The sequence below is a fragment of the Barbus barbus genome, assembly GCF_936440315.1.
Source record: "Barbus barbus genome assembly, chromosome: 42".
Lineage (NCBI taxonomy): Eukaryota > Metazoa > Chordata > Actinopteri > Cypriniformes > Cyprinidae > Barbus > Barbus barbus.
In genome coordinates, this window is record NC_136720.1 from 24,283,873 (window position 1) to 24,306,060 (window position 22,188).

At 34.6% G+C, this 22,188-nt stretch overlaps 1 protein-coding gene across 1 annotated transcript; it reads right to left on the minus strand.

Moving 5' to 3' along the window:
• Positions 1-584: 584 nt before the first annotated feature.
• LOC306861760 (nicotinamide phosphoribosyltransferase-like) lies at positions 585-20,812 on the minus strand. The gene is made up of 11 exons (XM_079404224.1): positions 20,687-20,812; positions 14,753-14,909; positions 12,207-12,310; positions 11,981-12,109; positions 6,319-6,477; positions 5,894-6,030; positions 4,611-4,836; positions 4,358-4,477; positions 4,127-4,267; positions 3,870-4,004; positions 585-2,588 (listed from the first exon to the last, which is right to left on the minus strand). The coding sequence occupies exons 1-11, from the start codon at positions 20,744-20,746 to the stop codon at positions 2,475-2,477; spliced, it is 1,482 nt and encodes a 493-aa protein (XP_079260350.1). The 5' UTR covers positions 20,747-20,812; the 3' UTR covers positions 585-2,474.
• Between the last annotated feature and the right edge of the window lie 1,376 nt (positions 20,813-22,188).

Here is a 22,188-nt window from a genome sequence, read left to right on the forward strand (position 1 = left end):
ATTTTACATATAAAGTATTATGGTCTAAAAATAAGTATTCTTTTCACATTTAAGTGTGTGTGTGTGTGTGTGTGTGTATATATATATATATATTTAACGGTATTTTTAGTTCCACAAAATGACTGCAAAAGTTAGAAAGTTAGATAACAATGTGAAAAGTTACTATAGCAACAGCTTGCTGCTGGAGCGATTTTAGTATTGTTATCGGACACTACATGACAAAACAAGTACTGTATAAATATTTTTAACCACTTATGTTTATTATATGTATTTGCAGTTATTATATATTTCATATTCATTATACTTTAATAATTATTTTAAAATATTTTCAGAGTATATATTATAGATTAATTACATGTAAATAATAAAAGGATGTTGGTGTTTTGTTGAAAACATTTTTTTAACTTTTAGCTAACTGTTCTGGGGCAGAAAAGTATCATTTGGGTATCTGCAGACACCGCAACTGAACAAAATTATGAATGAATAAGTCTAATAATGATCAGTTTGTAATGCTTGTAGTTGAAAATAGAAAATAGCAAAGTATACTGTATGTACATTGTGCAATGAATGGCTGCTGCCAAATAGACCAGTAAAAGATTTTATTTGTATTTTTTAAATCAAATGACCATGTGTTGCATCCAGAGATATACAACTCAAACCCGAATTGGTATGATATTGCTTTTTATTTAAACTTTCACACTAATTTTCCTTAACACAGTTTTAAACTCGTCATCAAAATGAAGTGATTTCATAATTAGATTGAAGGCTAGTGCATTGAGAAAGTTTACTGTCCTTACAGCAACTATAAAAGGGAATGCTTTCATCTTTTTCACTATTCCATAAAAAAGGAAAAGAAATAATAACATTTTAGCAAAAATGATGGACTGTTGTCATTGTTGTTTTAATATGCTGTCAAAATGGCATCGGTCATGTTAGTTTTAAAATATCCCAACGGTTGAAATAAAAAGGGAGACCCAACATATACATAAAAACATCAATGAAATTATAATTAGCAAGTGTTGTCAATTAAACAAGTATGTACACACACACTCGCACCACACACATATGCATATCAACACACGTGCCAGAGACTGACTGAGCGACATCAGTCCTACAGAACTTAACAGATACGTGAATTTTCTTTTGGTACAAAATGGGCATTAGACAAAAATAAGAACAGATCTCTGTTTGCACTAATAAGAAGCCAGCTCTCTCAAAACAAACACACACGCCGATATATACAAGAGAGGAGGCAGTTTGGCCACATTATTCGGACTAGGGATATTTAACTCTGGCGGTATTTACGTCTGTCATAAAAAATGATGATTCTGGAGTTTGAAACAGTAAGTATAGAAAATAGTAAAACCAAGCTTTTCTAAAGTGATTGCCGCTCTATAATAAAACGTAGTGAGTAATATTTAAAAAAAAAAAAACTTTTTTTTTTCATTGACTTAAATATGTCAGATATGATCTTAATGTAGCATTTAACATGTTGGCAAAATCAGGATAATGTACTCTGCAAAAAGGAAAGGGTGTATTATATTTGGATGAATCCTGTCAAGAACAAGTCCAGATCATATTTCACCCCAAAAATCAAAAGAAAGTATTAAGATATTATATTTTGCATAAAGAATATATATATACACACACATACTTAAATATACAGAATTTATACAGCATGTGTGCTTTAATTTATGCTAATTAAAATAAATAAATAAATCCTTTTATTGAAATAAAAAAAAAAATACTGCATAACAGTAACAACATTTAACATTTTCAAAGAATGATTACTGAGAATCACCAATGAGAATGTCAAGAATTACAGTAAAAATGAAAGTAAAACATCTGGACACAGTATAGTGGGAATTTGTGATAAAATATGCTTAAATGTCATGGAAATAATGCAAAAATGCTCATTTCTTTATGCAAAATTAAGTTTCTAATTTCTTCCTCTTGATTTTACGGTGAAATGCAACCTAAACATGCTCTTTTAGGTTTCATCTTTCAAATAAAACCAGAAATGACAGCAAATAAACAAGGCCAACAAAAGAGAATGAAAGTATTCCTCTAGTTCAGCCGACTCCTTTGCATAAAGGAATAGATCAATCCTTGGATAAAGTGATAAACCCTACACACAACATTCACATTTAACAAACACGGAACGATTATCTTTCAGTCCTACAGTCAAGCAAAGCGAAATCTTCTCGCGGTATACGTACACATAAACGTCTCCATTCCTGCAAAGACGTGTGATCAATAGCACGCTTGGTCAAATACACAGTTAAATGATTTAAATAGCATGAATAGCATGAACTGCTCTCATCCGCCGTGTTAAAGAGACACTGAAGCATAGCAGAGTCAGTAGACAGAAACATAGAACAGCTCTGTACACTGAGCGTGGGGTAACTGTGTGTCCTCACGTCTGTCGGGACGCAGGTTCTCTCGGGTGGGAGGAGGGCTGATGGGAGACGCTCTCAGAGCAGCAGTTCCTCCAATTCGCTCTCCTTCAGCTTGGCATTGTCTCTGACGTCATCGAAGGTGTACGTCTTTACAATCTTCCCGTTCCTGAACACAGTGTGCAGCAAATCCTGCGAGGAGGCGAGGAAACGGTCAAAATGAACTGACAAGATGACGTATGCAATTATCAGGGTTTTAGGGAGTTTTTAAAATCAAATGTAATATTTGACTACAACAAAATTAATACGGGTATGTCTCACAATGTCAAAATATATGATTTAATTCATTAATCAGGTATGCATTCAATTGCAAAACAGGGTAAATGCAAGTTTAAAATACTCAAGACATGTTTTATTCAATACATGCATGTGTATTTAAACTGGTTTATGCACTTATATATCCATACGTGCAAATTATATAAATGAAAAGCAATAAGTAACATCTAAATATGAAATGTGTTAAATAATGTTATTTCAGAGATTCAAGAATTTGCATTAATCTTAAATCAGATACAGTTTATTATATAACCTGAATATCAGTAGTAATTAGAAAAGGAAACAACAACAACAACAACAAAAGGTTTTATGCATTAATGCAGGACTTTTAATTATGAACAAGCTCAAACTACTCTGGGACTTTTATTTTGAAATGTCAATGCTTTACTACTTCCAGCTGAAATTAGGGCGATAAAAATATACAATCTTACAACCATCTGTAACATATTACACAATAAAAACACCATAAAGCAAACACTTCAATAAATGATCAAGAGTAAATCATGAGCAATTGTTTGGCATAAATGCATATAATTCATTGATTGCGAACTGCTCTGAAGCTGCAGAATGTTTGAAAATGTAATTAAATCATAGCCTTTTCACATTTATTAATCACATTAGGCCGTATCCCAATTCTTTCTCCAAATTTAAGACCTCTTAAAATGATAATGAAGACTTTTGTTATACCATTTAAGATATTTAAAACTTTAGTAACACTACAATAAGATGTAATTTGTTAACATTAATGTATTAATTAACATGAACAATGCATTTATTACACTATTTATTAATCTTTGTTACTATTAGTTCATGAAAATACAGTTGTTCATTGCTTATTCATGTTAGTTCACAGTGCATTAACTAATGTTAACAAACACAACTTGAGATTTTAACAGTGCATTAGTAAAAGCTGATATTAACACTCAGATTAATAAATGCTGTAGAAGTATTGTTCATGTTTACAAATATTAACTAATGAACCTTATTGTAAAGTGTTACCAAAACTTTTATAGCCTTAAACTTGATTTAATACTGTTTAAGGACTTGGGAGTGAATAAACATTCTTCTTCATTAGTATTAAGTCAAATGCGTTTAATTACTGTAGTTGATTTTATTGATTCATTTTTAGTCACGTACCTCTCCGTATTCCTCCAGATCACCCTTCCCCTCTTCCAGAGTAACAAAATCTCCATTTGGCGTCCTGTGAAGAGAAAGCCGACCCTTCTTTGACCTTTTGTTGGGGTCTGCAACAGGGTCTTTGAAGACGTTGACCTGTAATTAACAACATCTTATTAATGAATAATTTATTTTCTTAATATTATTGATTTGAATAATACATTGTAGACTGAAGTCAGCGAATGGAACAGCTAAATCTGCCATCGCTCGACACTTACACCCAGTCCGTTCGTCACCACATAACTGCACTTAAAAGAGCAGTTGAGCAGATCTCGGGTCAGTTTCTGCAGCAGTGCTCCTCCTGAGCCAAACGAGATGTTCTCGATGCTCCATCTGTGCTCTTTCATGCCCTCCACAATCTGTGTAACATAACAAATCAGGCACAGAATGAGTTTAAATACATATAGCATACAGTCATGGTTCTGACGTGAGCTGGACAACATACACACCTCCTGTAAAGTATTGATGTCCACACCGTCACCCTGAATGACTCGGATGTAGGGCGGAAGCACCTTATAGCCTTTAGAGTTCTCAATCAGAGGAAATTTCCTTCCTAAAATTTCTAGGACCTGGAAAATAAGATTTAATTGACTTAATGGACATGCTATGCATAAAAAATAAAAACATGAAATTTACAAATTATAGAATAATTCATCAGTTGCCAGCCATAGTTAAGATGATTTTTGATGTGATAATGTCTACCTTTAGCACCGTGTCTAGAGGGTTTCCTGAATCCGGTCGGACCACCAGCGGGGCGTCTGCGCTCCTCATCTCGACCAGACTCCTCAGGTCCTCCCCCCAGATCTTCTCGCAGGCGTTGTAGATGTCGTAGCTGTCGCTGACGATTGACACCGGGACAGAAGGGAACTGCTTGATGATGTGTTCAAAAGCATCCTTCTCATGGTCCTTTCCCCAGGCAGTGATTGTGCTGCAATACAAAGACACAGTCAGTGAGACCAGGCAACATCAAGACAGAGAAGCTAAATTATTTAAGAACAACTAAGTTTATTACTACTACTACTCTGTTCTTTTATTATTATTACTACTAATGCTATTACCTATCCTTAAAATTATACCTTTTTCCCAGCAATTCACTTATTTGTTAGCATTACAGACTTTAAAGACGAAAAAATACAACTTTTTAATTAAAATTGTATACAGTGCATATAAGTTTTATACTTTTAAACAATATTAATTCAAAGTTTTATTTTTTTCATCTGTCAAGTCTGTAATACTTGCATATGCATAGTGTGTGTTAGCATTATAGGCTTTATTTATTTTTATATTAATTATACTTTTTACAACTACACTATAAAACATCCAAGCATAGACACATATATATTTTGTGTGTTTGTGTAAAATTGCTAAATTATTTCAGAATTGTTTTATTATTATTATAATGTTATATTATTATTACTATTACTATGATTATTAAATAACATTCTTAATATTATGTGATTTTCTGCAATTTTCTAGCATTATGGATAAATTTTTTTTTTACTTTTCACTTGAATTTTAACTAAAATTATACAAACTATAAAACTATATATTATAAATATTGTAAAATTGCAAAAACATCACTCCTAAACCACTGTACTGATTGTACTCAAGTTATGATATCTACCACTAGGAAGCAGCACTGTACAGAACATGTTGTGTGTCAAAACGAGACTAAATTTCAAAAGCACTACTGAAACTGGTGCAAAATTCATTTTCCGTTTACGACATAAAAAAATTGCACTACAAATCGCTGGAGTGTGAAGAAACACTGGTCTTTGGTAATTATGTAACAGGGCGCTGTCAGCTCCTGGTACAGGGCAGAAAATGAGAAGTGTAACGATGCAGCACTAACTAACCAGAATGCATTGGGCCACATTATCTTATACCTCGCTTACGACACAGTAAGAGGAAACTCTTCAGGCAAATTCACATTGCTTTGCAATGCAATTTACTATCATCAAGCTCTTAGCTTCAACTTGTTCCACCTGTGTTCTGCAGCTGGAACTGAGAAGCCAGGAACCGGGTCCTTGGTGCCGTAGTACTTCTTGATAACACCGATCCCGGCCACGGTGTCTGTTCCTTTGAAGTTCACCAAGTGTGCAGATGCGCCGATACCAGCCGTCTGAAACCAAAACATAAGTATAAACACAGCTAGTCCAGAAACTAAACCATCAAGAGAAAATTACAGGGTGGAGGATGTTTGATATGTACTACTGTATGAATAAAATGCTTGGCATTTACAGTTGAATGTTATGAATATGAGTAAGAAGACACTTCTGACTTGGATAGAGTCTCATCTTAGACATTTCATGCATGTACTTAAATCAGAGTTGTTGGGTTTGGGTAACAGTAAACAGTCTCTCCAAGCTTTTAGCACTTCAAATGAAGTGTAGCAACACATAAACATCACCTCTTGAGATGAAACCCCTCTGTAGCCAAAGTCATGCAGTTTATATTCAAGTCTTTCCAGGCTTCCTGACGTTTCCATGAGATATTTGGCCAAAATCTTCTTCTGTTCTCGTGAGTTCGTCGCAACGGTGATGGGATACCAGGTCTGAACCAGGATAGTCTGTTGAGGAGACAATTTTGCATCACTGTAACAGTTCATTACATTAAACTATCAGAAACGTGTTGTTTTGTTAGCATTTCTGCACAATTAATAAACACGTCATGTGAGTTTCCTCCCAATTAATGCACCTTATATATCATGTATCGTCACATCTGAAAGTTGCGAATTTCTTGAAACGCGAAAACAAACGTGAAGTCAGCTGGAACCTGAATCCAAAAACAACCTAAAGCTTGATGCGACCCAAATGCTTGGGAATGTGTCACAGAGTCAACACAGCGACTGCACAGAGGGTTTGCTGGACACATACAAGGGGACGCCAGGCAGAAATGCTTTGTTAAAGACCAGCCAGTCAAGTCAATATACTGCACACATACCCTGATAAGCCATGGACACAAGCTTTTGGGCACAAAAACATCTTGGTGTCCCAATCACATGAACCCGATTCAACTCATCTAAACATCTGAGATTCTAGGACAGTGATTTGTAATGCAATCACTGTGGTAGTTTGGTCACTTTTGGATGATTTTTTTGCCCCAAACCATGGCTAAACCCACACAATCCTCATTTCATAATGATGTCATTCATTTCTCATTGTAGTCTCAAAAAATCTAAGTCGCAACCCATTTTACTTCAATAACCTTATCCTGAAACAGGATATTCAGTGAGAAAAATGTTGGATGGGATTTGATTTTATCCATCAGGAACTGAATGGATCATGAAAAGTGGGCATTACGTCTCTAATTTCTTAAAACATGCTTATGCTTAAATAGCTGTTTGGCTACTGGTTAACATTAATCAACAGCTTTCTAACCTAATAAAATTATGTCAAACAAAAATTAAAGTCTTTTCAAATAAAAAAATGCCCTAATGAAACATAAGATTTAAAAAAATAAAATAAATAAGATCAGGAACATCAGGCATGTAAACAGCTAAGGACAACAAGGAAGGAAAACCTGAACCACCCCTTATTATTATCATTATTATTATTATAAAATAATGAGTATTTAACAAATTAGTAATAACAGTAACTATTAAAAAAATATTATAATACATAGTAATAATTATTACATTTATATATATATATATATATATATATAAATGTAATAATATATGTAATAATAATAAATGTTTATATATATATATATATATATATATATATATATATATATATATATATATATATATATATATATATATATATATATGCCGCATCGTATCGGCCAAAATTAGACGAAAAATATCGGCATATCGGATATCGTCAAAAATCCAATATCGTGCATCCCTAAAAGACAGTATATTTTTAATATTTTTTTAATGGCATATTTTTTATGATTGAAGGCCAGCATCACTGAAATCAATATGTCTCTATGAAATAGTTTTTTCCCCTTAATATTTAACCATTGACTGTAGCCATTCAGCATTACAGTACGATTGAGAGCTATCAATCTGAACAATTATTAGACTTAACTTCTAATTTAAGTGAACTTAAAACAATCTTCACATGAACCCATTATAATAAATTACATATTTATCTACCTGTGCCCTTCAGCAGAAATATACATAAAATGAATAGTTACCAAAAACTAAATTCTAAATTAAATATACAGTGCCCTCCATAAGTATTGGAACAGTAAAGACAAAATTGCTCTGTTGGCTGTGGAGTCAAGACATTTGCAAATATGATTAAAAGATGAATATTGCAAATATCAAAGATGAATATGAGACAAAACTACAGAATGTCATATTTTATTTTTAGCCGTTTCAACACATACATGTTTTACCAAATAAAAAGAACAACACTTTTAGAGTTCATCCCACTCATTGATGTGAGCATAAGTATTGGGACAGTTGAACATAAGGCAGATATAAAAGATTAAAAGCTATTATTTAGTTGCAGATCCCTTGCACACAATCACAGCAGTGAGTCTGGGACCCATAGACATCACCAGACTCTTAGTCTCATCCTTTGAAATACTTTTCCCAGCCTTTAATGCAGCCAACTTCAATTGTTGCTTGTTTTGGGGAGTTTCTGCCTTTACTCTCCTCTCCAGCTGGTGAAATTCATGTTCAATCAGATTTAAATCTGGAGACTGACTTGGGCAATCTAAGACTTTCTATTTCTTTGCTCTTATAAATTCCTTGACTGAACTGGCAGGGTGTTTTGGGTCATTGTCCTGATGCAATATGAAGCACTTCCCAATGAATCTGGTGGCATTTTCTTGAATATTGGCAAGATGGTTTTGTACCCTTCCAAATTCATTCTGCTACTGTCATCATACATTAAGTCATCAGTAAAGTTGAGAGGGCCTGTTCCAGAGGCAGCCATGCATGCCCATGCCATGACACCACCTCCACCATGCTTTACAGATGAGGCTATATGCTTGGGATCATTGTAGTTCCCTTTTTTTCCTTCACATTTTTGCTTTCCCATCACTTAGATAAAGGTTCATCTTTGTCTCATCGGTCCATAAACACAGTTCCAAAACTTTTTTGCAAACTCTAATCTTGTCTTTCTATTTTTGGTGCTGGTCAGAGGTTTGCATCTTGCTGTGTAGCATCTGTAATTCTGTGTCAAAGTCTCCTGAGGACAGTAGATTGTCAGAGCATCACCCCAGCTTTCTGGAAGTTGTTGGTGATTTTACAGACACGTCTTTTAGGGTTCATTTTCACAGCTTTTATGATTTGTCTGTCATCAACTACTGTTGTTTTCTCAGCCGATCAGGTCGTTGTTGGCTGCTGGTGTCGCTGGTGGTTTCCAAACTCTTGATTTCTCCATGCCCTTTGTTTTTGCTAGACCTCTAACCGACTTCCTCTTTTCTTTTAGCATCCAAATTGCTTGCTTTTCTCTCAAAGTCAGCTCCCTCATCTTCATCCTGGTTTGTGTGTGTCATCATCGAATGCAATTCTGTAGTTTTGTCTCATATTCATCTTTTAATCATATTTGTAAATGCCTTGACTCCACAGCCAACAGAGCAATTTTGTCTTTACTGTTCCAATACTTTTGGAGGGCACTGTAGATGAACCCCTTAAAACGATAAAAGTTATTGACTTCCTCTTTTTATCTTTTGTTCTTGGATTAATAGACATCACAGCAGCTGGTTATTAGCCTATTTGATCTGACATGCATCTTATTTTTTCACAACTCTCTTTACCTTTTCTGACCCACTTCAGGTCTTAAAGTCTCTACTAATGAACTGACGAGTTGACGAGCCAATCCTGCATTAATTGCATTAAATATTTTTAACGCGTTAATCTGAAAAAAGTAATCGCCTGTGTTAACGCGCTAATTTTGACACCTCAAATATATATATATATATATATATATATATACACACACACACTTACATTTAATCATTTAGCAGATGCTTTTATCCAAAGCGACTTACAAATGGAAATGTATATATATATATTTAAGAAAATACAGTAAAATGATATCTAATTTACATATATAAATTACAATAATTTTTTTTCATTACTTGAACGAGTACTTAATAAATTATTAATAAAACAATAACTATTATTAATTATAATAAAGAGTAATAACTATTACATTACTAATAATAAATATATGTAAATAACTTTAGAAAATATAGTAAAATTACATAATTTACATATATATTATTTAAATGACAATATATTATTTAAATGACATACAATATTTATGGTGCCTTAATTTCTTTGTTTTCAAACATTAAACGAAAGGAGCTTTTATTTTGGCAGAAAACCACATGGAGCCCTTAAAGTTTTTCTTTGGTTGGCAACATATTTATAAACGATTCTCATTACAAATTTGGAAAAGTGGTACATGTTGCGTTTACAAGTGACCCAAAATCACAGCAGCTAGTCAGACTACATATTCATATAATTAAAACAGCCTTTTTGATTTTATCATTGAAGAGTTAATTTGCAAAAACATAACTCCGTTTTTAACAATTCTCAGAAATCATGTTTTTTCATTGTGCATTTCAATTAATCTCAATCAAACTGCAGTTGGGTTATTTTGACTAGTTTAAAAAATAACTAAAAAAAAAAGCTAACTAACACAATAAAACACAATAAAAACATGTTTTTTGAAGAAAAAAAATAAAAATAAAAAATGACTGTAAAGCCAAATGTGCCAGCATGTGACTCTCTCCACCCTCACAACACAAAGGATGAAGGTTTAAGAGAAGCTTACACTAAATATTTTAATTATCAGTTAAATGTCACTTTGTGAGTCTGAAAAATCTCCAAACAATTCAGTTATTCGTAAGCATCAGTGCCTTCTCATGGTCATCATAAAGGAAGTAGACGCTTGTTTGCAATCACTGGAGAATAGATAGGTGGTGACAGTGTGTACTGAGAGCCAAGGGCATACACACACAAACAGAGAGAGACTTAATTTACCAGCTAAGCATGACAACATATTTGCCATACATTCAAAACCTTCTGAGTCATCTGTAAAAGAATTAAAAAAAAAGCTGATTTAACTACACAAATGACTCAAAATGCCAAGAGTAAAAGAAACCAAGCGATTGTTCCCTTGGTGACAAGTGTAGTATTTCGTGACGACTGTACAGGTGTGGCTGGATGTCACACTGTCAGCATGACTCAGCAGGTTTAACACTAAATCCTAATAAGAAAGTCGTGTGGTATGACCTGTCTCGTTTTGCACAGTCTGTTACAGCAAGTTTGACAAATCGTCCGATCTGTCATATGGAAAGTTTGGAAAACACTGTAGTCATTACAGTGAGAAATGTAAACTGCAAGCCTAATTATATATAATTCCTCTGAATTATGAACCAAAGGAGGATCCTGCTGCCAAAACAGGCACCTTACGGTTTTCTCCACTAGTGAATCATGAAATCTGTGTGTTCTGTGGCTAATATACAGTGCCTAATGAATTTAGAGTATCGTGACTGAATCATTCCTGTTTGGATCTGCATGAATTATATTTCGGATTTATATTTTTGGGTCAATGCAAAACAGATGATTAGTTCATAAGTGTGTATTCTATATAAAAACATAAAATAGTTAAAATGGTAATGCAATTTCAAGGATTCAGGAATAATAATCTAATAATTCATTTTATAAATTTGTTTGACTAGACATGATTTTTTATCATTAAAATGTAATTATACCTAGTGCTGGGCGGTATAACCAAAAAGTCAGCACTGCGACATCTTCCAACTGAACGATAGCTAAGGTTTATCCAAAAAGTCACTAGGTTTGTCAGTATGTATATTCTATGGGAAAAAGCCACTAAAAGGGTCTGAAAGTTACAGTGCGAAAGTCGTGGTCGTGTAATCAAAAAGATCAGTCAAATGGACCTAAACTCCTTTATATTGGCCCGATCCATACTAACTGGTAGAGAATGGGAAGTGAAGCCATAGATATGTATTCCTATGAAAATCAAACTCATATACAGAAAAAATGTAAACCTAGAAAGAAAAGTAAGTCACTTTAGATTAGTGTTAAATGAATATAAATACACTGTAGGGATCAGTTCAGGGTCGTGCCTCACCTCTACCCAGTTAGTGAGCCAGTAGCACTCCGGATCTGTGCTTTCTACGGTAAACAGCACATTCCCACGTGGGATAACGCTTCCCTCCGGCACAGCCTTGATCTCGATGGGCAGGTGACCCTTGTATTTCTGCAGTGATGTAACATAAAAGACATGACTGAACATCCCTGATGGGACAAAACATTCAGCACAGACAGAAATGTCACAGAGGTGAGCTTCTCCATACCTCCAAAATGTAATTCCATCCTTTTTCATTGAACACATCATCCTGAAAGTGTTCCCGGTACACCTCTTTTGCTTCCTGAATCTTCTCTCGTGTGACGACCTGTCCTGTGAGCGCAAAAAGAGACGGGACAACAGTGAGACGATAGTATCACACACTTCAAGGTAGTGGCTAAACAATACAGGAATAAAAAGACACTGCTCAATAGAGAGGTTGGTGTGTCCCTGTGTGTGTGTTTAATTGCACATTTTCCTACATCCTTGCTTTATTGCATTAAGGGACTCTTCCTTGCTCACAGTGTAGCTTTGTCCCACCAGTACTGTCTTAAAGGCACAGTATCCTCAAAAATAAAACTGCAGCTCTACTTGTGTTTTAATACATTTTAATGTATTATTAAAGCAGATACTGAGACTTTAAAACATTTTTTGTGTAAATAGGGTTATTATAGTTAACTAACAGTGAAACTAAAACATTACATTTACATGTAAATGTAAATGTAAATGAAACTAAAACCATTAAAAATACATTTTCGTTACATATTATTGAAGCAAAATAAACATTAATTGAAATAAAATAAAATGATGATCATAAAAAATTATTTCAGCTAGTTGCCAAAGCAACATTTTGCCGTTTTATCAATGAGAAATTTAGTTTTGATTTGGTAACTTGATGTACTAAAATAACTAAAATTAAAAGTAAAATAACCAAAAAGTACAAAATGCATAAAATAAAAAAAACATACTAAAAATGACAAAAATCACACAACAAAATTACCAAAACTTCAACCAAATTTAAAATTAAAACTGATAATTTTTAAAATATAAAAATTGATTGATACAAAATATTAATAATAACTATAAAAGCATCTCAATAATGCTAAAATAACACTGGTTTAAAAATTACTTCACATAATTGAAGTATGGAAATACTATGATGACAATCGCTGATTGAAATGGATCAAAGCAAGACAACAACAGAAACAGAAGTAATGCAACTTGAGTATTTATGCAGAATCCAGACTGAAACTGTGACCAGGGCTGCGTCGGGCAGGTGTCTTTTGTCTTTTGGGTGAAAGAGCAGATGTTCAATTGTCTTGTTTCATTCTATCACATAATTTCTAAAGCCTTCACCCCAGCGAACCATGAAATCCTTTTCAATGTAAAAATAGACAAAATTCCTTTATAAATTTACCACATTTGAGCGGCATGCGAATACAACAACCTCAAAACAGACTGCTAGTAGAGGTGTGCGATATGACGATTTTTGATCGTGGACGATTAAAATGTCTCCACGATCTGCTTTTGAAGAAATATCGTAGTATCGTGCTACAGCACACATTATGTCAAATACAGTTCTGGCGACTCCGTCTCTATATACTGTACAACACGACAAACAGCAGTAGAGTTATTCTGACAGGACACTGCACTTATTCGCGATCGCAAAAGTACATTATTCACATACAAGCTGGTTAATTGTTTCATTCGCGCGCTGATCTGACGTGCGCTTTTTCTGAGCGCATACACCTGAAGCACGCGCACTAAAAAGCCTGTCTAACAGCGCCTGATTACTCAACTAAGTTATCTTTTGCGCTAATACTGTCAAAACACACAAGGTTTACATACAGACTCAGTTGGTTATCTCTAAACTGAAAGTAAATAGTTAAGAGAGAAACGGATGCGTGCCTGTATATTAGATGCGTGCAGGTCTTAAAGGGACAGGACACTAAACATGCTGTCGACTGTCATTAAAGGGATAGTTCACCATAAAATGTAATTTCTGTCATTATTTACTCACTCACATGTTGTCCCAAACCTCTATTAATTTCTTGTGCTGAACCCAAAATAAGATATTTTGAAGAATGAGGGTAACCAAACAGCTGCTGGTCCACATTGACTTGTATTGTTATTGTATGTATTGTTAATTTTTATATTTGTTCATTCAATTTCATTGAATGCTCCTGCTAAATACATCTATTGCACCTGAAAATAGAGCACTGTTTGTTTTATTTGTATATTATGTGTATTTGTAATGTGTATCTTTGTTCTTATTTTTTAATAAGAAAGATAAAATAATGACAAAGATTTTTATCTTCGCCCACTTTGACCTAAATATCCGCCATGTCTTGTTTTGTTACCTTGAAAGGCTTTGTCTTTCTAGTTTGACTGTAATGCTCAGATAACTTGTAAAACCAAAATAGTAAAACCAACATGACAAAGAATCGTGATAAAATCGTGATATTTCTAACAAAAATCGTGACATGATATTTTTTCCATATCGCCCACCCCTAACTGCTAGTCACACATCTTAAACTCAAACCGCTATATTCTTAGCCCATAACTCTACCATCCAGTTTGGTCATTTAACACTGGCTCCATCACAAGAAAGTCATTTTTTTCCCGTTGGAAAAAACAATGTTATTATTTTTATTATCTAAGTTTGAAGGGCAGGCTGCATTCTTGAGCGTGCCGTGAACACAACCCAAAATTATCAGCAAGGCTGCTTTTTCCATTTGCAACTTAAAGTAGTTCTGACAGCCGTGTCAAACGTACCTTTTAAATATCTTTGGAGAATGTACTGAAGCCCATAGAAGACCGTTTTGTCATATTTGACTTTTCTGAGCTTGGTAGGGTCTGTCTTCTTCTCGCGGCACTCAAAGTAAGAGTACACCTTGCTGGTGTTGGGTGGATACTGTTTGTAATGTGTGACCTGCAAGAAAGAAATTACAACATGTTACATACAAATCATAAACTCAAAGAACCATACATAAAAAATAACACGGCTGTGTTAAAATTGCAAATATAGTAACGGATGTCAACAAGCCTGGGTGCGTCTGTATCCCCACAGTTTCCTGTAATTTAGACAGCTGTTGGGTTTGATTCTAGCTCGTCTGCCAGCAATTCAAGACCACCAGCAACATATTACACACATTTTTTGGTGGACATTACTACTACTATTATTCTAACTGACGCTAAGTATTACGCATTGACACATAGCTCGTACTGCACCATTATTGATATGGCAAAAGAATGATACATCAAATCATGCACCTCAAAAAAGCTATTAGCCATTTATTTGTGAAATTTACTAGCAATGTCTGAGTGAAAATTGCTTATACAATGTTTTTTTTTTAAGTGGTGGTGCCTTTAAAATGATCACTTGGGTGGCGGAGGTGCAGCTCAAAGAGCGTTTTAGCTGGTTAGTGTCTCTCCAGGAAGTTTTATCTCTCAATTCATTATTTTTTAATGCACCATATGTTTTAAAGTTTAAGTTTGTAATTTCTTTTTTTGTCAAAATAAAATCTCTTAACCCAGTTTATTGTGCACTGACTATTATAAGTATTGCCAATCGTTAGTTTATCTCTGCCAAAAGAGGAAACATTGAGCATTCCAGACACAATTCTTATCTCTGTTTTTTTGGCTGATTTGCGATACACGGTCTATATCTCGGTATTTTAATTTTTGAATCTGGAATTTGTTTTATTTTTATTTTTTTTATCTGTATTTAATATATATCTTACATATTGCCCAATGTATTCCAACAAAACAATACATATTAAAGACTAGGAAAACTAATAAAACAAAGCCTATATTATTATGTGCGACAAAGGGTCAATACCACATTTCATTCTAACATTGTAATATTACAACCTAAAAACAAAAATAATGCTTTTAAAGCAGAAGTTAAATTCAATAAACTAAAAATGAAAATAAGAACAAAAGCACAGACTTGTATTAGGCTATTTTGTTTACCCCATTACAGTCACTTTACATTTACTGTAGTTTTATCATAAAAAATGCACTTACTTGTAGGTTTAAAATTCCAGCAAAATATATATTTTAGTCAGAAATATTGCGTATTGTACAACGCTTTTACAAGATGGACAACTGATGGAATTTGGGTTTGGGTTTCAATCAAGATTTCTCCTCGACAGGTAAGGTAAACTAAATTTTTTTTTTGCCATGCATGTTAGCTCTGTACTGTCAAGCCCCAGATAAAATGGTAAGATATTGTAAGGATAAGAACAATCGTAAAAGTGTAAGGAGCATTTGCAATGGTTGTTTGTTTTATTTTTCCACTAGTTCTCACCAGAAGCACAGAAACTACATACCTCACCTTTAAAAGTTGCAAAAGTAAAAAGACCCTGCACTATTTCTAATCAAACACTTATGAACTTGTGAATGGGGAGTGCACTCAGATTACACTACTGAAGCACATCATTCTGGGATGTCTGGGATGTGCGTAAATGCTCTTTTTTTTAGCCTTTCTAACACAATAACTAGTTTTGTGCAACAAAAGGTTCTAGTTATTTAGATTATTTACTTGTTCTTGCACAAGCAACATTTTCTTAAAAAAAGAAAAACAAAATCCTGTTTGCCCTCTTGCTCTTCAAAGACTTGTGATATAAATACATTATATGCTGAGAATGTAACTACAGTTACACTAGATATCAAACAGGCAACCTACTAAGCTCCCTTCTGATATTTTGTGCATGCTGACCTTTCCCTGGCACTTTTTGGCTGCTCTCTTGTGTACGGCCCAGCCTGGGAAAGGTTACACCCTCATGGTTATGCCTGACAGCTACTGTGGTTGCTCCCTGCACTCCAAGAGCAAATTTCATGCAGCTTTTTCCCCTCCAGCGTTCCCAAAGGGCAGAAGTCCTTGTGGATCAGCAGCCGAGGAGGTCCTGCTAGGGTCTGGAGGCACTCTCCCTTCTGGAATAGCCCATTCATGTGAACAGCTGCATGCGGTCCAGGCATGCGCTACAACTGGCTGTGTGCATGGAGGATACGGCAATGCCACAGAATAGGCTTCAGATCAAGGCAAACAGCCACGGAGGTTGTATAAGAAGCTATGTTAAGGTGTGGCAAACTCAAATGAAAGTGAAACACTGTAAACAAGTTGTAAAACTGAGCAATCCAGGTACGTGCAGGTACGTTGACCTGATCTGATGTTCCCAAGCTGAGCAATTAGTCAATAAAGGCCTGAAATCTCCTGGACTACACAAACATGTGATTGTGATGTAGACAACTGAGGATAAAAGGGGAAAGATGCAACACCAGATGGAATTGTTAACACAAACCCAGTGAATGCCATTTACGATGCCACAGTTCATGTGCTCATCAATTGATCAATCAACATTACACATACAACAGAGCGTGCATATGCAGTCAAGGACTTTACAGATTCATTTTCTCCACAGGGATTTCAAACAATTCCTCAATAAAGAGTTCAAGCCATGAACCATCAAGCTCTGAGATGAATCACATTACAAACTGTGATGTGCAACAAAACTATTTGAGGGTACAAGTTTAACAAGAATTACAAATGATGCAGTCGAATCAAAAACTATGACTTTATAGAAAATTATACCAAGTAGTGCACACTGCACAGTGTGAAATTTCAATTTAGTTTTTGTTTTTACTAATGGGCCATTGTATTTTTTCTACTTTCGGTAAAGTAACTGAAATGTAACTGAAAAGTAACTGTGCAAATAACTGAGTAAACTGAAAAAAGTTTCCGTAAAGCAAACTAATATTAAGTATGTTTTACTGCTGACTGGTGACATTTTTATGCTTTAATTAATGCAGAGTACAGTACAAAATCTGAATCCTTCACAATACTGTGCATCAAAAACTATTCAACACTCATCTTTATATTTTATATATTTATAGAAAACAGGTAAGTTTGGGCTTCTATTTTAACTTTGTTTCAGTTTGAGCTGAATTTTTACCCTGCAATTACAAATAAATGTAAAGCAACGTATTGAATTAAACCTGAAATTTTTAAGTAGAGAAATTGAAATAGTATTTTTTCTTGAATTATGTTTATTTTATTTACAAAATAGGGTTACACTTTATTTTAAGGTGTCCTTGTTACAGTGAAATTATATATTTAATTACGGAGTAATATTAATTAAGTACATGACATGTACTTACTATATGGTTAGGTTTAGGATTAGGGTTTTGCTTAGGGTTACTTGCATGTAATTATGCATAATTTGCTTATAATAGTAAGTACATGTAACTTGTGTAACAACGACACCGCAAAATCAAGTGTTACCCAAATTAGTTTGAAAGTGTCACCCATTCATTCTGTCATTTGCAATGCTTCATGGGAGTGGATGGTTGCTGTTGAAATCTGAACACATTCTTCAGGTTTCTACATGATCACTGAACGATCTCATGCTCTCTATTGCTCAGTACTGTATATTACTCCATATATATTCGACCATAAAATCTTAACCACACCCCTTTCTCATTCCTGGTGTCATCTTTACTTCCTTCTCATCGTCTCTTATTCTAAATGTCACTTGCTTCTACAGTTTCGCCCTGTTTCCATCAGAGCCAAAACCTTGAATGGAGAGTAAACACTGAACGTTAAACATCAAGAGAAGCATCATAAGGTCAAAGCTAATGAACTGACTCCTGAAACAAAAGAGTAGGAAAAACAACAAACCAGAAAGCAGACTGTAGTGTTGACTGAATAAATAAGGAACAACCAGCTATTTTCCACACGTGATCTCTGACCCTGCAATGACCTCTGCAGGATCCTTAAGTAATGAAGCGTCCCTTTAAAAGGCTAAATGAACGTATCATCAGCCTCAACGCGAAACACGAGAATCCCATTACATCCATGGTGGGAGGATAAAAGACAAAGGCATCCACTCCCGTCCTCTACCAATACTAACGAAAGAAAACACTGATTAAACATAGATGAGACCATATCCACAACATAACAGACACAACTGCAGTCAATGTCGCCACTCTGGACCCAAGGACAGAGAGCAGAGTTGAGGTGAAAAGTGAGCAACAACTTCAGGACAGCAAAGTAAAACCTGCCTACAACGGATATTTTAAGATTAATACAGATACAAAGGTTATAACATACTTGCTTTTGATAATTTCTTAAAGGGAAAGATCAAAAATGTTGGTTGCCTCACATGTTGGCAAGACTCGGCAGATATGCTGCATGCATGAACGTCAGCAGCACCACTTACATTGTAAAATACTAAGTGCGAGTCATTTTGTTAACCTGAATTTAACCTTTAATTTCTGTTTTACTTTTATAATAATATAATAATTTATTGTATAGCACTTTTCATACATAAAATGCAACTCAAAGTGCTTCACAAGCATAAAACAAATATTAAAAACAGGGTCAACATAAGATAATAAAAAAAAATACACACACAAAAAAAAGTATAAGCAAATAAGGAAGTACATTAAAAAGACGTCATATAAAGCACATTATTATGCTCATAAGCAACTTTAAAAAGGTATGTCTTAAGACGCTTTTTAAAGATATGAATGCTAGTGGACTCTCTCACTTCATTTCAGGGAAGACTAAAAGAGATCGCTTGAGATTTTACTGTGTAATATTCTTTTGTAAAATTTATTTAGACAGCTGCACTATAGAATTATTAGTTTTTAAATTTCAATTTAGTATTTTAGTTTCACTAAATGACTTATCTTCCAGTTTAATGCTTAATCTTTTTTTAACAGTATATTCCGTTTCGATTTCAGTTTTAGTATTTTAGGGCTTGCAAAGTTAATGTTTAAACTGATGTCATTTAAATGTTTTACAACATCAGTCTCCAGGCAGCTTACAGAATGTGAGATATAAAATCCTTTTACAACCAATTCTATCGTAGCTGTATTTCAGTTTTTCTAATGATTAATTTTGGCTTATAATAACAAAGACCTATGTATGCACTACACTGAGAACATATTATATGTGACCCTGGAGCACAAAACCAGTCTTAAGTCACTGGGGTATATTTGTAGCAATAGCCAACAATACACTGTATGGGTAGATTTTTCTTTTATGCCAAAAATCATTAGGATATTAAGTAAAGATTATGTTCCATGAAGATATTTTGTAAATTTTCTACTTTAAATATCAAAACTTTATTTTTGATTAGTAATATGCAGTGTTAAGAACAGATTTAAAGGCGATTTTCTCAATATTTTGATTTTTTTTGCACCCTCAGAACCACGTGACTGCAAACAACCTATAGGCTAGGTCTAGCTGTAGGTTAGTAGCAGCGTTATCGGTCAAAATCATATCTCACCGTTATATTACATCGCTTAAATAATGCTGATTAACTTTATCCGATTCCGTTGAGCATTACATTCAGTTCCTGAGTAAGCAAGTGCTTTCAGTTTTGATTCTGAAGAGAAATCCCCCTCAGGACCCGCGCCTCTTGCCCTTTAGGTGTAATTCACACTCGTATCTGCTCGTAATCCGTTATTTCCGACATAAACACACATAATCTACTAAAGAGGAACACAGATGAAGATGTAGCTGTCGTTTCTCCTCACACACACTCGGCCTACCGACCTGACTGACTCTGACTCAACCGTTAACGGCCTGAAGGATGAAACCACCTTCATTTCTCGTTCTCTTTCGCTCATTTTCCTCTCACTCACAGGTTCGCCGGTATATAACAGCACACCGGGCCCGGGCTGTGGCTCTCTGCTCACCTTGTAGGAGTCAGTAGCTAACAAGAAGTTGAACTCCGCGGCGCCTGTGTGCTGCTCCATCTTCTCCTTGACGTGACTGGAGTCGCGCGCTGCTGTCAGCTCTGTTGTTCCCTCTCCGCCGCGCGGACTCTCAACCAACCCCCGTCGCTGAGGAGGGTGCGTGACGGAATCAGAATGGGCGGGACCGAACGCAGTGACTGGCCAATCAGGGGATAAGGTGACTTAGGCGTCATTGCAGGGGGCGAGGTGTGGCGCTTACGGGAAAGTGAATGGATGAAACCGAAAGTATTATAAGAGAAATGTATTAAATTATACTAATCATTTGTTTTTATTAGAAAGTTCTTAATTTTATGTTTTGCTTTACTATTTTTTAAAGAATATAATTGTATATTATATCATTATGAATGGATAGTGTTTTTTTTTCTTATTTAAGCCCTTTAGTTTGCATTTTATTTAAAAAGGGGTGCCATATAAATTCTTAATTGTATTTATCCTGTAATGCAGTTTATGATGTTTTTATTTTTGATTGTATTTTAACTTTTTTTTTTTTTTTTTTTATGTTTTATTTGAGAATTTCTTTTCAGGACACTACCATTGTTGAGGTAGTAAGGTAGGAGAAGATTAAATTTATAATTTTATGACAATAATCCTCTTTCAAGAGTATGTCATTTTATGATTTTATAATTTTTACTTATTTAATATTTAATAAATATTACATTAATAAATATAGATGGTCAAATACAATAAAACATTCTCTGGACTGTTGCTCACCCAATGCAATTTAATTTTAAGTTTGTTTTAGTGACTGTCGTTTCAGTGGGATAGTCTTGGTTTATCTATAAAGCTAAACCTATAGACATATGTGACCATGGACCACAATCCGGTCATAAGGGTCTTTTTTATTATTATTGATATATACATAATCTGAAAAGCTGAATAAATAAGCTTTCCACTGATGTATGGTTTGTTATGATAGGATAATATTTGTCTGAGATACAACTATTTGAATATCTGGAATCTGAGGATGCAAAAAAATCTAAATATTGAGAAAATCGCCTTTTTAAGTTGTCCAAATTAAGTTCTTAGAAGTTTTTTTTTTTTTTCAAAACTTTAAATTTCGTAAATAAAATGATTTGTCAAGGTTTATTATATATGCATGACTGTGTAATTCTTTAATGGGAAGGTCTGACCAATCTCTGGCTGAGCTGACAATGACGTCAAGGCAAGGCCCACCGCCTAAAACTCAGCCAATCACAGGGCTGTTGAAGTCGCCCTCTGATTGGCTGTGAGAAAGGCACTGTAAGTGACGTCTGTTCTACAGATCAGTGAGTGCAGTTACTTATAATGGACAGAGCAGGAGCCAGAAGGGGCCATTAACCCATTAGCCATTAACAGTCTGCTGTTTTTGTTGGTTACATAAAGTAATACGTTTAGGAACTTCTGTCATGCGAGGTAATAGCAAGGAAATGCATATGGAGTGTTATGCAATGATTTTGAAATCT